General features: G+C 40.6%; 1 protein-coding gene across 1 annotated transcript; it reads left to right on the top strand.

Annotated features, from left to right (window-relative positions):
- Nucleotides 1-286: 286 nt before the first annotated feature.
- sox1a (SRY-box transcription factor 1a) lies at nt 287-12,790 on the top strand. The gene is made up of 3 exons (XM_031734615.2): nt 287-1,400; nt 5,324-5,373; nt 11,976-12,790. Exons 1-2 carry the CDS (start codon nt 558-560, stop codon nt 5,342-5,344), a joined length of 864 nt encoding a protein of 287 aa, XP_031590475.1. The 5' UTR covers nt 287-557; the 3' UTR covers nt 5,345-5,373; nt 11,976-12,790.
- The last annotated feature ends 605 nt before the right edge of the window (nt 12,791-13,395 follow it).

Here is a 13,395-nt window from a genome sequence, read left to right on the forward strand (position 1 = left end):
TTTGGCCGCTACATAAGTGCTAACAAATCTTCGTTATTTTTGTGGTTGAAGTCTCCGAGAGCGTGTTTGGAAATTTCAAATGCCTCGTGCTATTTGTGGGATTGACCCTCCTTTCTCCCTCCTCATTCTCCTCCTCCTCCTCCTCCGGTGTGTTCTTCCTCTATGGTCCTCTAGTCACCTGACCAAACGCCATGCAAATCATTCCGCTGCTAGAGCCTCATTGGCCGCTTGTGGCTCATTTAACCGCTGTCAGTGCTCATCATATGGCCGCCGCTTTAACCAACTTCTCAACTCCGACAGGAAAAGTGGCTCAAATGCGCATTCTATCACAGTGGATGTGAACCAGCCCAGGCGAAAACAGGCCGAACTGCTGGGTGGAGAACATTTTATATGCCTTTTCGGATTAATTTTCATCACGTGTTTATTTCAATTTGGGGTAGAACATTAATTTTGTAGCCCAGTCATCTCGAGCGCACCCGTACCTGTGCGCGCCTGACCTGTCGTGAAAGTGACTTTTTTTTTTTCTCTGTTGGTGGCGAAGTTTAAAAACCAGGTGAATGTATAGCATGATGATGGAAACTGACCTTCATTCCCCCGGCCCCCAAACGAACACGACGACGGGGCAAACGGGGCCGAATAGCGGGTCGAAAGCGAATCAGGAGCGGGTGAAGAGACCTATGAACGCGTTCATGGTGTGGTCCCGTGGGCAGCGGAGAAAGATGGCGCAGGAGAACCCCAAAATGCACAACTCTGAAATCAGCAAGCGGCTGGGCGCCGAGTGGAAGCTGATGTCCGAGGCTGAAAAGCGTCCATTCATCGACGAGGCTAAACGGTTGCGAGCCATGCACATGAAGGAGCATCCGGATTACAAGTACCGACCAAGACGGAAGACCAAGACGTTGCTGAAAAAGGACAAATATTCCCTTGCTGGTGGACTTCTTTCTGGGCCGAGCGGTGGCGGTGGAGTTGGTTTAGGGGTTGGCATGAGTTCATCCGGGGTCGGGCAGAGGTTGGAGAGCCCCGGGGGTCACGGAGGTTCCGCCAGCTCCGGCTACGCACACATGAACGGCTGGGCGAACGGTGCGTACTCGGGGCAGGTGGCTGCTGCCGCGGCGGCCGCAGCGATGATGCAGGAGGCTCAGCTAGCCTACAGCCAGCACCCGGGGAGCGGAGCGCACCACCACCACCACTCACACCACCATCATTCACACAACCCCCAGCCCATGCACCGCTATGACATGACAGCCCTGCAGTACAGCCCCATCTCGAACTCTCAGAGCTACATGAACGCTTCCCCATCCGGCTACGGCGGGATCACCTACACGCAGCACCAGAGCTCCGGCGTCTCTTCCTCAGCTGCCATGGGGACATTAGGGTCGCTGGTGAAGTCGGAGCCGAGTGTAAGCCCTCCCGTCAGCAGCACACACTCACGGGGTCCTTGCCCCGGAGACTTGAGAGAGATGATAAGCATGTATTTACCTACCGGAGAGCCGGGGGACCCCTCAATGCAAACTAGACTCCATGCCTTGCCGCAGCATTACCAGAGCGCCACGGCTGGAGTGAACGGGACCGTCCCGCTAACACACATTTAGAACTCATAGAATAATTGAAAACTGCAAACGAACCATAACCAAATATTTACCTCTTTTCTAAAATAACCCCGGTCCTGAGAACTACCTGCATTTTGTACAGAATGTTTATGATATTGTAAATGAAGGGTAAATAGCATATTCATCTCGGCTTTTTTTTTGAATAGCCACCAGTGGAATTATATAACAAATATGATGCTGAGATATTGGTTATTGTGCTATCATTTATTTATTTTTTTGTCCTTTATTTCACAGTCTTAGTTGAGGGTTACGCCAGGTTTTCACATTGGGGAGATTTGCTTCAATTGTCTCATCATTTTTGAGGGTCGGGGGGAGGGGGTGGGGAGGGGGGAGTTTATTGTAAGTTATTTGAAAATGAGATAAGTGTCATAATCATAAGAAAGTGCTTTAAAAGATATGGGAAAATCAGCTTCTTTAAACATTTGTGTTCATTTGCAGAAGCCTGTGTCATAATTCTTGGAAATCATCTCTTTTTATTGTAACACTCTAATTCTTGTAAATTGTGAATAATTTTAATATTTCAAAGGATGACGGGCAACCGCTGTTGTAATTTAAGTGCTTTTCCGCGAGCGAAAAGCTCTGATATTGCAATGAAGAATAATTGAATAAATTTCACAAGATGTTGCTTTGATTCTTAAGAGAACGTCTTAGATTGATTATTTTTCACAGTGGTCTTACAGAAGTGTTTTGTTTTGTTTTGTGTTAGGGAACAAGAATATCGTCAGAGGTCTTCACGAAAAACAAAAAAATCTTCTCTTTAAATTTTGACGCTGGTGGACAGATCCCTCGAGCTTTTAAATGGTCCAATTGTTTGTGCGTAATTACGCGTAAAAGCTACAGTCTGTAGGGCTGTGAGGGAACCATTTCACTAACAGGATGCTGTTTTAGAAGCTGAAGTTTCATGTTGGTAATTAGAAACGTGTCCATAAATTGTTTTTAAAAAGTTTGCTTTTCTCTATTTCAGTAGCACGCAGGCTCCAATATTATGAAGACATTTTTTAAATATTCAATGCAGGCCCGGATTGTGGCCCGCGTTCTCCTTTAATATAAATATAAAAGGACAAGCTTGATTTTGAATATTTTGAAAAGTTATGATGACATAACGCACAAGAAGAACATTTAGCATGACAGCCACCTGTTAGTGTTATGAACGAAGCCTTCTCGTTTATGAATAGAAATTTGATTTTTGTAATAAGCACATGTCATTTTCCCCTTTTAAAACCTTACGAGATGTGAATCCTTTAATCCTTTATTAGCAAGAGCAGCTTAAATCTTTTTTTTTAATATATATAATTCTAAATGAAATTAGTTCATTATACATTCTACTATTATATTAATCAGTGTGTCTAATTGCAATTTTTTTTCGGAAACTTGCGCCAAAATTTAATTTCTTTTCCGATGAAAGCAGATTTTTTTTTAGTATAAACTGCTCTTAAAAACTGAACAACTTCTCCACTGTGTATTTCATTTTTTAAAGGAAAATATTAAGCTATTTTTTAAATTTTATCACTTTTACCATGTGTTTGATCTCCTGAGATGCATTTTTTAAAATTCCAATTTTACAGCTTCTGTTCTGAACACACTATAAAAAAAAAAGAATAAGGCGGGATAGCAAAGAACAGTGATCTAAAAATGTCTTAAAGAAAGATAAAGATTTTAAAGATAAAATTATTTGTTTCTTTAAATAAGGGGATAAAAATCGAAGTCTGGGTTGTCAGTAATCTTCCACCCGAACTGCACCATCAGTTCATCTTACATTCACTTCTCTTATTAGCTTTATTTTTATGGAGATGTCAGATAATATATGTGAGTTATTAGCTTATATATACTGATTTCTACGTTATGAGCTAGAATGCGACAGAGGGTAAAAAGAAAAAAAAAGGGTGGGATTCACAAGAATCCTAATTTCTTTAGCTGCATTTTCATCAGCTTGTTAATCAAAGAACCGGCACTTAAAGAGGCTTGATCACTCGTCTAACAAATAAATGCAATCTATGTTACTTGGCTTTTATTCTAATTGTTTGCTCCCATAATGTGAGAAGCAGCAAGGCGGTGGGGGACTTGTTTACTCCTTTTACTCTCGAGCAAAATAGCAGGAAAGTGAAAGGGGGTGTGGGCAAAGTGCGTGAGGCACAAACTGGGATTCGAACAATAATTTCATGTTCGTTAAAAACCACTGAAACTTGAGAGTGAACAAACGATTGTAATTAAAGGAGAAAAATCTCTGTTTAGATGAAAAACAGACGCACAAACCTGACAGTGTCCAAACTGTTGCTCAGACTGAATTTTGACTTCCACTGGTCACAGCTCTACAGACAAGTAGCTTGTTGAGTTGATGATGACTCATCAGAATTTCACAGATGTAGTGTTTTGATTTTGGACCGGTTTTGGTACCTGCATTTTGAATAAGAAGCCCGCATCATTTTTATAATTATCATTAATCTAATATATATATATATATATATATATAAAATTAGGCTGAAGACAGGCCACAGATGTTTTTGAGATTTTTTTTTTTTTTATCGCCTGTAGGCCTCATATGATACCCTAATAGTCATACACATGCAAATGAGGGAAATTTATGCCTGCTTAGGCATAAAAAAATCAATTAATCTCAAATACATAGTTAAAGGGCCTATTTCACACTGATGAAGACTTGCATGGTATGTCAATTAAACCTGTTAGGCCCCATAGTAAAGCGTGTAACGTCTGGCTGCGCATTAATCTTTTAGGGGGGAAAAATCAGAGGAACAATGTCTGGAAATTAGTTGAAATTCCAAAACCCGAAAGCAATTGCATCTATGGAGACATCTCCGCAATACAGCGCGCACCATATGGCAGGGGATGGCCTCCTCGTGTGTTTTTGCATCTGTTTCTATCTTATCTGTTGATGTGAAGAGATGCGGATTAACACTGAAAGCCCGGAGAGGCGGAGCGCGTCACGGCGCATCGCCAGGCTAAAAAGAGGAGCGTTCTGGCAAATTTAACCCGAATAAATTACACCTTGAGGTGGAAGAGGGGGTAAGTGTAGGGTGCAAAGTATACAGACGCTTGCTGCTGCTGCTGCTGCTGCGTGCGCTCGCGCGCGCGTGTGGGAGAGAGAGTCTGTGTGTGTTTGTGTGTGTGCGCGCACGTACAGCTGGCTGGCCAATAAATCTCTCCACCGTGCGATACCCTTATCTTGTAGCCACCGATATATTCCGTGCTAGGAGGCCATCAGCTCCAGCGCACACTCGGTTGTTCGTAAAGCCCCGATCCCTTGCACTCCCTGTCCTAAATGGGGATAATTAGCGTCACTTTATCACGCCTCTGCATATTTTCTCTGCGTCTCCCCCCTTCCCTAAAAAAAATTACCAAGCAGCCTGCTCTCGTCGCCCGCTCTGTCACAGAAGATTATGGAGACAGATTGCACAGAGCGAATGTGCCGGGCGAGATTAGCGCGGAATAGAGAAAGCAACTGGGCCAATGAATTCCTCGGAAGGGCCTTATCGTGCAATTACACGTTGACATGTTTAACAATCTTGCTGCCTCTTAATCCTGCAGTGCTGCTCTATCTACCCACAGCTACCACGCTATATGCCGGCACACAGACCTAATGCACCGAAACGCGGCACAAATGTACTAAAAGTTATGAGAAATTGCTTTATTTTGAAACTTTGTTCACAACATCCACCAAACGCATTTTTTTATTTGCTATTTTTTTTATTTTCCAGATTTCACCGTTGCTGGAATAGCATCTGCACTGGGACTTTTTTTTTAAGAGGTGAGATATTAAAATACATCTTCAAAACATTTATTGTTAACCCAAATCACTGCTTTACTGTAACAGCTTCACAAAGTGATAATAATAATAATAATAATAAACATAATAATAATAATAATAATAATAATAACTAAAAAAGGGGGGCGCCATGTGCATCCGGAGTGGCGACGCAGAAAGTGTCCGTCTTGTCTGGAGCTAAATGTAGACTTTTCCATGTGTCTGCCCAACACACACAATCACCACCACCTCCCGACCCCTCCCCGTCCCTCCTGCCTGGCGGTATATCGGGGCCTGTGTGGGAGTGATTGTGGAGCGCCACTGTAGGAATTTGGCAGGGTCCGCGGTTTGGAGAGCCGCCCCACGCTGAGTCCCATTCAGCGGCCAGCGCGCTGTGAGGTTGGGAAGTTTCAGTCAGCCGTACAACTCAATGGCCCCCACAAAGGCGATTACAAGCCCCAGCGCATTCCTGTAGGGACCTGGGAGCGGCGCAGGTGCGAGGGGGACCGGGGTAACCCGTCAGAGGACAGATAAAAACGGGACAGTGCTGGGGACCACACAAAACCTGCCACTCCACAGGAACCGGGGATTTTTAGGGGGAGGAAGGAGGAGAAAGGGAAGAATAAGTCTGTAGAAGATGCAAGTTAAGGGGGTGGGGTGCAGCATACTGAGTGGTCTCACTGTCCATCACTGAATGAAAGTGTTTAAGGATTCCTAGTCAAGATGGTAGCCTGGATTTTTACAAAAGTCACAAGTCCGCAGTCTCCCTTTACCAATCGGGACTTATTCCTTCTCGTTTAATAAAAATAGTCTAACATGGAGTGACGTTTTTGGAACTACTGCAAATTTTTAGTTAAAATCTTCAGAGCTTATTCGACTCTCCCATCTGGGCTACACTGTTACCGCTTCTGCGTTTTTGTTTTTTTAATTTTACATCTTCACCAATGCCATCTGAAAAAAGTTTCATAAATCCAACTTTGAAAGAATGTTACAAAATGTTACAAAAGACACGATCTCAGCCTCCTCCAGCCTTGCCTGTGGAAAAAAAAAAACCCTTGAAATGTCTTGTGTTAAAAATTTCTTTAATCACACCAATATATTTCATCACTGTCTACAAAAAAATAATGTCTTCATGACTTACATTTTTGTCATCAGTTTCTGTCACCAGGCCAGCAGCAGACCAAACTGGCAACCAGTGAATTTCATTAGAGGATAGCAGCTAATGAAAACAAATGTTTCCATCAGTCAATGAGGATTTTCCTATTGTTCACCATATCAACATTTCAATATTGATATTGTGTTTCCATCATGTTCCACTGTGGTCACAGTATAGGTAGCTAGCATGATTTAGTCAAGACTGGTAAAGACTCATAGCAATGGGTAAAAGACACCAACATATACAATTAGTAGGAGATGTGTAATGAACAACAGTTTCCCATAATAGAGTTAAATGATTTATAGATCCTGTGTGTCAAAGGCTTTTATATTAAAGACCAAACCAGCCACCCCATCATCCTACCTGAGACTTATCTGCCATGTAGAAATTTGATACTTCGCGCACTGGAAAAAAAATCCTAATGGCAGAAATTCGGGAGCAAACTATATTAAAGTCGTTAGGAATAAGTTTAAATCCAAGGACACAGGCAGTTGCTGTATTTAATTTAGGTTGCACAGGTACTGGCACTTTATTTTAGCAGCAGAACTACCATAACACCTGCCTTTTCCATCTTTCTGTTTCTGTTTCTGTTAAATTCAGAGTTGGTACATGGCATGCAGGTGGGAGACTTGCAAACAAGTGGGCATTACATCTAAATGAAGCAAAGCTATTCACTGATATTTTTGGTAGAAACTGGATTTCTCAGCAGGTTCTTTAAACAGGGGAGAGCAAAATAGGAAGTCCAAAATAAGAAATGCAAGACACATAAAAAAACAAGTTTTTCCTACTGTGTAAAATTTAAATATCCATTGTAGAAATACGGTAGAGCAATCAGTACTTGTGAAAAACCTCCTTGGGTTACTTAAATAATATAATAAATGACCTGTCCTGTTGCCCTCTGATGGCAGCAGGGAATTATCATCAATGATAAACATACAGCTTCTGGTTTGAGAACTGTCATCATTCACAATGATCTACTGTGTTTACCTTTAATTAAACAAACTTGGAAATGAGACCGGGCTGAAGCTCCACACACATCATACTGTTGGATTAATATTCAGTATTCTGCCAGTTTGTGAAGGGGGGCTCAGAGATCATTAATCCTGCGCATCATAACCCTTTTTTCAACTTTTCTGGCAAAAGCGGTGTTTCATGCTTTATTATTAAATACAATTTTAATCACACTAAAATATGATGCAGAATTATTTGTAGAAATATTGGATTGATGTCATGTTACTAACACCTGCAACAAATTCAAAACTACATACAGTATACTGACTGTTCTATATATTTTTGGATTACTGTGTTGCAAAGAATAAGTGTCAACATACTTAAATAACATGACATGACTGAGCTTTCACCTTTTCCACAAGCACTTTGACTGTAGATTTGTTGTGCCATGCTTTCAGGGCTCGAAGTCCTCCACTGTGCACACAGCGCTTAAAAGGAATCTTTTCACGTGGTGAGCCACTCTGACTGGCACAACTGTTTTAGTGGTAGGAGAGAAGTAATGTGACTGGTTTAGAGGTTAAAAATGAATCATCCTATCTTTTATGTTAGATTTCAGCGTTGGGGTAAAGGATTAGTTCACAAGCACCTGTGCATGCACTGCTCTGTTAATTAATCAAATAACTGCCGAACGCTCATAAAGTGGCACAAAAGTCTGGCCCAAACAAAATCAGCCAGACAACAGACAACTTCTAAGTAAACCCCCAAGGTTGAAGCTATATTGGGACAAAACTAAAGACAAAAGAAAAACCTTTACAGGCATTCATCAGATTGCCCTTTCGGGAGGCATTTTATTCTTTTGACTTTGCTTAAAAAGTCAGATACAGTCAGTAAATTCCCATCTTCTTGAAAAATATAGTGTTTATATTAATTTTTATTTTAACTCTTTTAAAGAAGTGTCAAGTCAACTTTATGGTCATTTTTAATCATTCAGACTGTGTTTCTGTTGAATTGAATTGCATTATACAGAGCGATATTTCTTTAATTTTGCCTCACCTCACAGATGTGACTTTGTGACTTTCACCACAACTAAAATGTATAAAAGGAAGAGCTGGTTTGCTCTACAGTCTCCCTGACTGTTTGACTCCTGCCCTGTCAGAGTTGTTTAGTGATTACAGCAGGATAAGGAGATGTAAGCAATTACTTTGGCGAGCACAGTGACAGGTCCTCCAGCTTAACCCCTTTGAACACAACCCATTAGAGCGCAATATGGTTCATCTGTTTTCTGCCTATGTTTGCAAAGGCCGAGACACAAAACAACTTAGTTAGGATTAGGGTAATGTAGAGGACCTTGATCATCATATTATATTAAACATGTTAAGATTAAGGAACATAGTTAAAAAATAAAAGCATTTTGATATAAAAAAAGTGTTTTGCTGACCCATCCACTAACCCTGACCTCCACCCTATGTGGACTTTGCAGCCCAATAACAACACCTTTTTTCCTCATTAGTTCACGTTTTCTAGCACTTCGATTAAGTTTAGATAATAAAACAACTTGTTTGGGTTTAAGAAAACATGATTTGGATTAAAGTACAGCCCTTTAAGAATTTAAGCCTAATTTTACCCATGTGCCCCGTTGGTCCTGCCATACTTACTATGACCATGGAAGGAAATTATTTCTCTTGGAGACTGCCTTGTTACCTGACATAAATCCATGATCCATCAATGGGTGAACAGATGTAGATGGAAGTTTTTAAGGCTCTGATATGAAGAAATTGTTCTTTAACATGAATAAAATCAGCTATTTGCTACTAAAAATAAATAATCTTCTCTTTTTAAATTAGAAAAACAGATATTTTAAAAGTTAATCTCATTTTCTCAGGTAAAAGCATTGCATTGCTTTGCTCAAATAAGAAAATACTTCAGTACCTATTTGTTCCAAACACAACAACAAGGAAAGGCCACATGATAAGATTTAAGTGTCCTCTGAAATACTCCTGTTTGCGCTCTTGAAGGAAGAATCGTTTACTGTTAGTTTTTTTTTTCCCTCTCTCAGCAGAAGTGCTTCCACAAAGAGTTTCTTTCATGGACTCTTCGAGACAAGCAAACTTAGTGTTGTTTGGCAGCAACAGTCAGACTATTACATGTGCTCCAGAGAAAAAAGGGGAATTTAGAATAAATGTTAATGAAAGCACGGTAAGTGGCTTCCTGTCCCTCACTAAATATATGCAATAACCTTGAGTCTTTTTGGGGGTGGGGGGATGTGGGGTGGGGGAATAAACTAAGAGAGCATTCGGAAATTGTATAAAACTCTCTAAAGCATTTTGACTCTAATAAGTTCTTTTAAATACAAAGGTAATGGTACTTTTGAGTAGAATAATATTGTTTTCTTTCTAGCCTACTTATTATCTTGTTTTTTCTTCTCTCCCATTTGAACAGAATTTTTTCTTTTTAAACAGAACCTTATAATTTCAGGAGCTTGATTGAAGTCTTATTTAAAAATAAAAGCATGCACATGCAGACGCACTGCTTCTTCTTTCCCAGCTGGTCCCCACAAAGCAATGAGCCAAACTTTGAAGCTTTGGACACACATAGAGATGCTCTGTGCTCTGTGCTCTTTACATCGTAGACGATGTCAGGTGGTGTTCAGATTGTCTAGCAAAAGCAGTAAGGTGAAATTTTGAGAAAAAAAAATCATGTTCTCCGTAGTCTTTTTGTTGCATTCTGCTGACTTTTCCTCTAGTGCACCAGCAGGTCAGAGACTTCACCTGTCCAATGACATATTTTCATCTGCAAAACAAAATGCCATGATCCATGGTTCCCAGACGATGTATGCTATATAGACAAAAGTATTGTGCCACATCGCTCTTCTGGTGTTTTCAGTCCCATTGCCATAGGAATATAAAATCGAGCCCCTTGCCATGCAGTCAACCTTTACAAACATTTGTGGAAAAAATGGGTCATTTTAAAGTGCTCACTGAATTCAAGCTTGGTGCTGTAAATGAATGCCGCCATTGCGACAAGTCAGTTTGTGAAATTTCTTCCCTCCTAGATACTCCACAATCAACTGTAAGTGGTATTATGGCAAAGTGGAAGCATTTAGAAACCACAGCAACTCAGCCATGAAGTGGCAGACCACAGAGCGGGGTTGCTGAGTGCTAAGGCGTATAGTGCATAAAAATCACCAGCGCTCTACTGACTCGATAACTGCAGCGCTCCAAACCTCCTCTGACATTAACATCAGCACAAAAATTGTGCACAAGGAGCTTCGTGACATGGGTTTCCATGGCTGACTAGTTTCTGTAGGTGTAATCTGTAGGTTGGCCAGTCCATGTAGTCCATTGTATCTTGAGGACTTTGTTGATGTACTGAGTTTTCCTTCAGTGAGGCTGATAAGACATGTAGCTCATATGCAATAATTCCCATCAAATAAATCTAATGATCCCCTACCTTTTCATCATGTGCCATTAAAGGACCAAATTGTGTTTTTAACATTAAATAACAGCATTCCCATCAGCCTCAGCTGCAACTGTGATTCTGAAGTCAGTGAGTATTACCACCGCTTACATTATGCCACATTCATGCGTTGTCACTAAAGGTTTCTGGGTGCCTGTGAATATCCAGGTTTTAATTATAACAGGGAAAGTTCCACTGTTTAACTTTAATAAGATCCTTTACATCATGCAAATAAGGTTGCTGCACATCATAACTTTATCTCAGTATTTTATTATTCGCACAGCTTCCTTCTTTCCTTTCCCACATGACCTCAGTGCAGCATCGATATGTTAGCGCCATGAGTAATGTTACAATGCTGTTGTTTCCATTTCGGTAAAACCCTTGCGTTGCCAAAGTGAAGCTAAAGACGCTTGCTCTTATAAATGTTACAACTAGCTCCGTGTTTCACAAACTCTCACTGACTCTCACCGCCTCGACAAATCTGTGGCAGGCGATAATTCTCAAAGCAGCAGAGAGGGGTTAATGAGGGGTCAAAGAGTTCAGATAAGAAACAGCAGTTTTATGATGCCCACTGCAAGCTGCAGCGCACTGATAGCCGTTTGAACCGGCTGCCCTTTGAACTCTGCTGGGTCAAGTGATCAAAACACTGGGTCGTTTAGATAGGTCAGATTGGAACAAGTGAAGGATGTGTATGTCACCGGAAAATGTCAGAGAGGTACAGATAAATTGCTCTTAATGGTTATAACCCTATTCAATTTGTTTCCGCAGCCATTAGATTGTTGTCACCTATCAGACTGTTTAAGGTGTGGGATAAATTTGATTAATTTCTCTGCAAATATATATTCTGCTGTCATTTGACCATTCATCAGACTAGACAATGTACATGTTCTCTATGTGTTTCTGTCTGCTCATATATATATATATACACATACTCATATGCTTTTGCTAATAACTTTACTTTTACTGACTTTTGATATCCTCTATAAATTAGTAACATATATATGTTTGTCTCCTTGTTTTTGTGCTTCTATCTGTCTTCCAGGACAATCCCCATCAAGTCTATGACCAGCTGAACTGGATCACTGTGGGGAGACTGTGATTTACAGATAGCTTCTCATCCCTTTTACTGGCAGGCCATCTTTACCTTGAGCACTGGGAGATAGGTGGTGCGGGCGAAAAGACCTCTTGGAAAATGTCAGCAACTGTCAGAGCCCCAAATTTCTTCCATTAACTCGTTCTTTCCTCTGTGATGCTACCTTCTTGAAACCCCTTAATTACATAACCCCTTTCTCCTATCACCCAATGTTTTGTATCCAAGTAAAGTGTATGACTTCAGGTCGTGTGGCTTTTTTTTTTTTCTTATATAGCTTAAAATTGAGGGTAACAAAACGATCCTAGCCCCATATTTTTGCCCATGTGAGCAAAAACAAACACACACATGCACACTCGCACACACAAAAGGAAAATGCAGTGACTGCAGCAGCTCTCCTTCCCTCGTGTTTTTCACTGGAGCCAGTTTCACTGTCTTAATACTCTTAGTCCCGCAGCTGGCATGTTGTCCAAGAACCCGCTGCATTTTCAGATTTGTAAAATCCGTCAAAATGCCTGTAATGAATATTTCTACAGCCTCAAGTGTATTTAACGTGCTGTTTGACCAGCCCAAAAGAAACCTTGTAAAGATCTGCCACTATAGGAACAGAGGATCAGATGAAGCTTTATTGTCTGTCCCTTTTTAGCCACAGCCACGAGTCACTGTGGAAACAGTGTGAAACAGGTCATTTTCATTTGAACACAATCCCCTATAATAAACATGTATTGTTTGGATATGCTGTTAATTTCTTATTAACATCTTTCTTGTGCATGAGTGTATACGCCATGTAATATACATATATATTTTTTGCTTTAGAAAAGTAACTACTGTCGGGTTTTTCTGTGTGTTTTGTTTTGTCGTTTGATGGATTAAAAGTCATCTTATGAGATAGACGTGTGCTATGCACAGTTTGTTTTTTCTGTTAGCTTACACAGCCACCCATGGCTGGGGGTAAAAATGATGAGTACATACCAAATAAACTCTTGCATCTTATTACAGCCTGAGAATAAAAAAAATACTGTGCTTTCCGTCATTTATTTTCACATTCAATTTGAGAGGTAAATTAATACTTCAAAGTGAGAAGTTACAGAAAAGTTTTAACATTTAAACTATGTATTAATTTCAAGGCCTAAATGCGCCCTCAATTATTTTACCATTGCCCCTAAGTAATTGATTTTGGGTAGAGAAAGCGAGAGGTGCTGGGGTGATCTGTGTTGATGTGTGAAAATCACAAAGCCAATAAATGAAAAATAACTGACGTCGTAATTGCTGTGAGTGTTGTAACCTTGCTTTATTGATTTTTTTTTTCATCAAGGCATTTTGCTAGCATCAAAGTTGGGCCCATAATAACATAAATTGTTTCACTGCTGTC

Source organism: Oreochromis aureus, linkage group 16 (assembly GCF_013358895.1).
Source record: "Oreochromis aureus strain Israel breed Guangdong linkage group 16, ZZ_aureus, whole genome shotgun sequence".
NCBI lineage: Eukaryota > Metazoa > Chordata > Actinopteri > Cichliformes > Cichlidae > Oreochromis > Oreochromis aureus.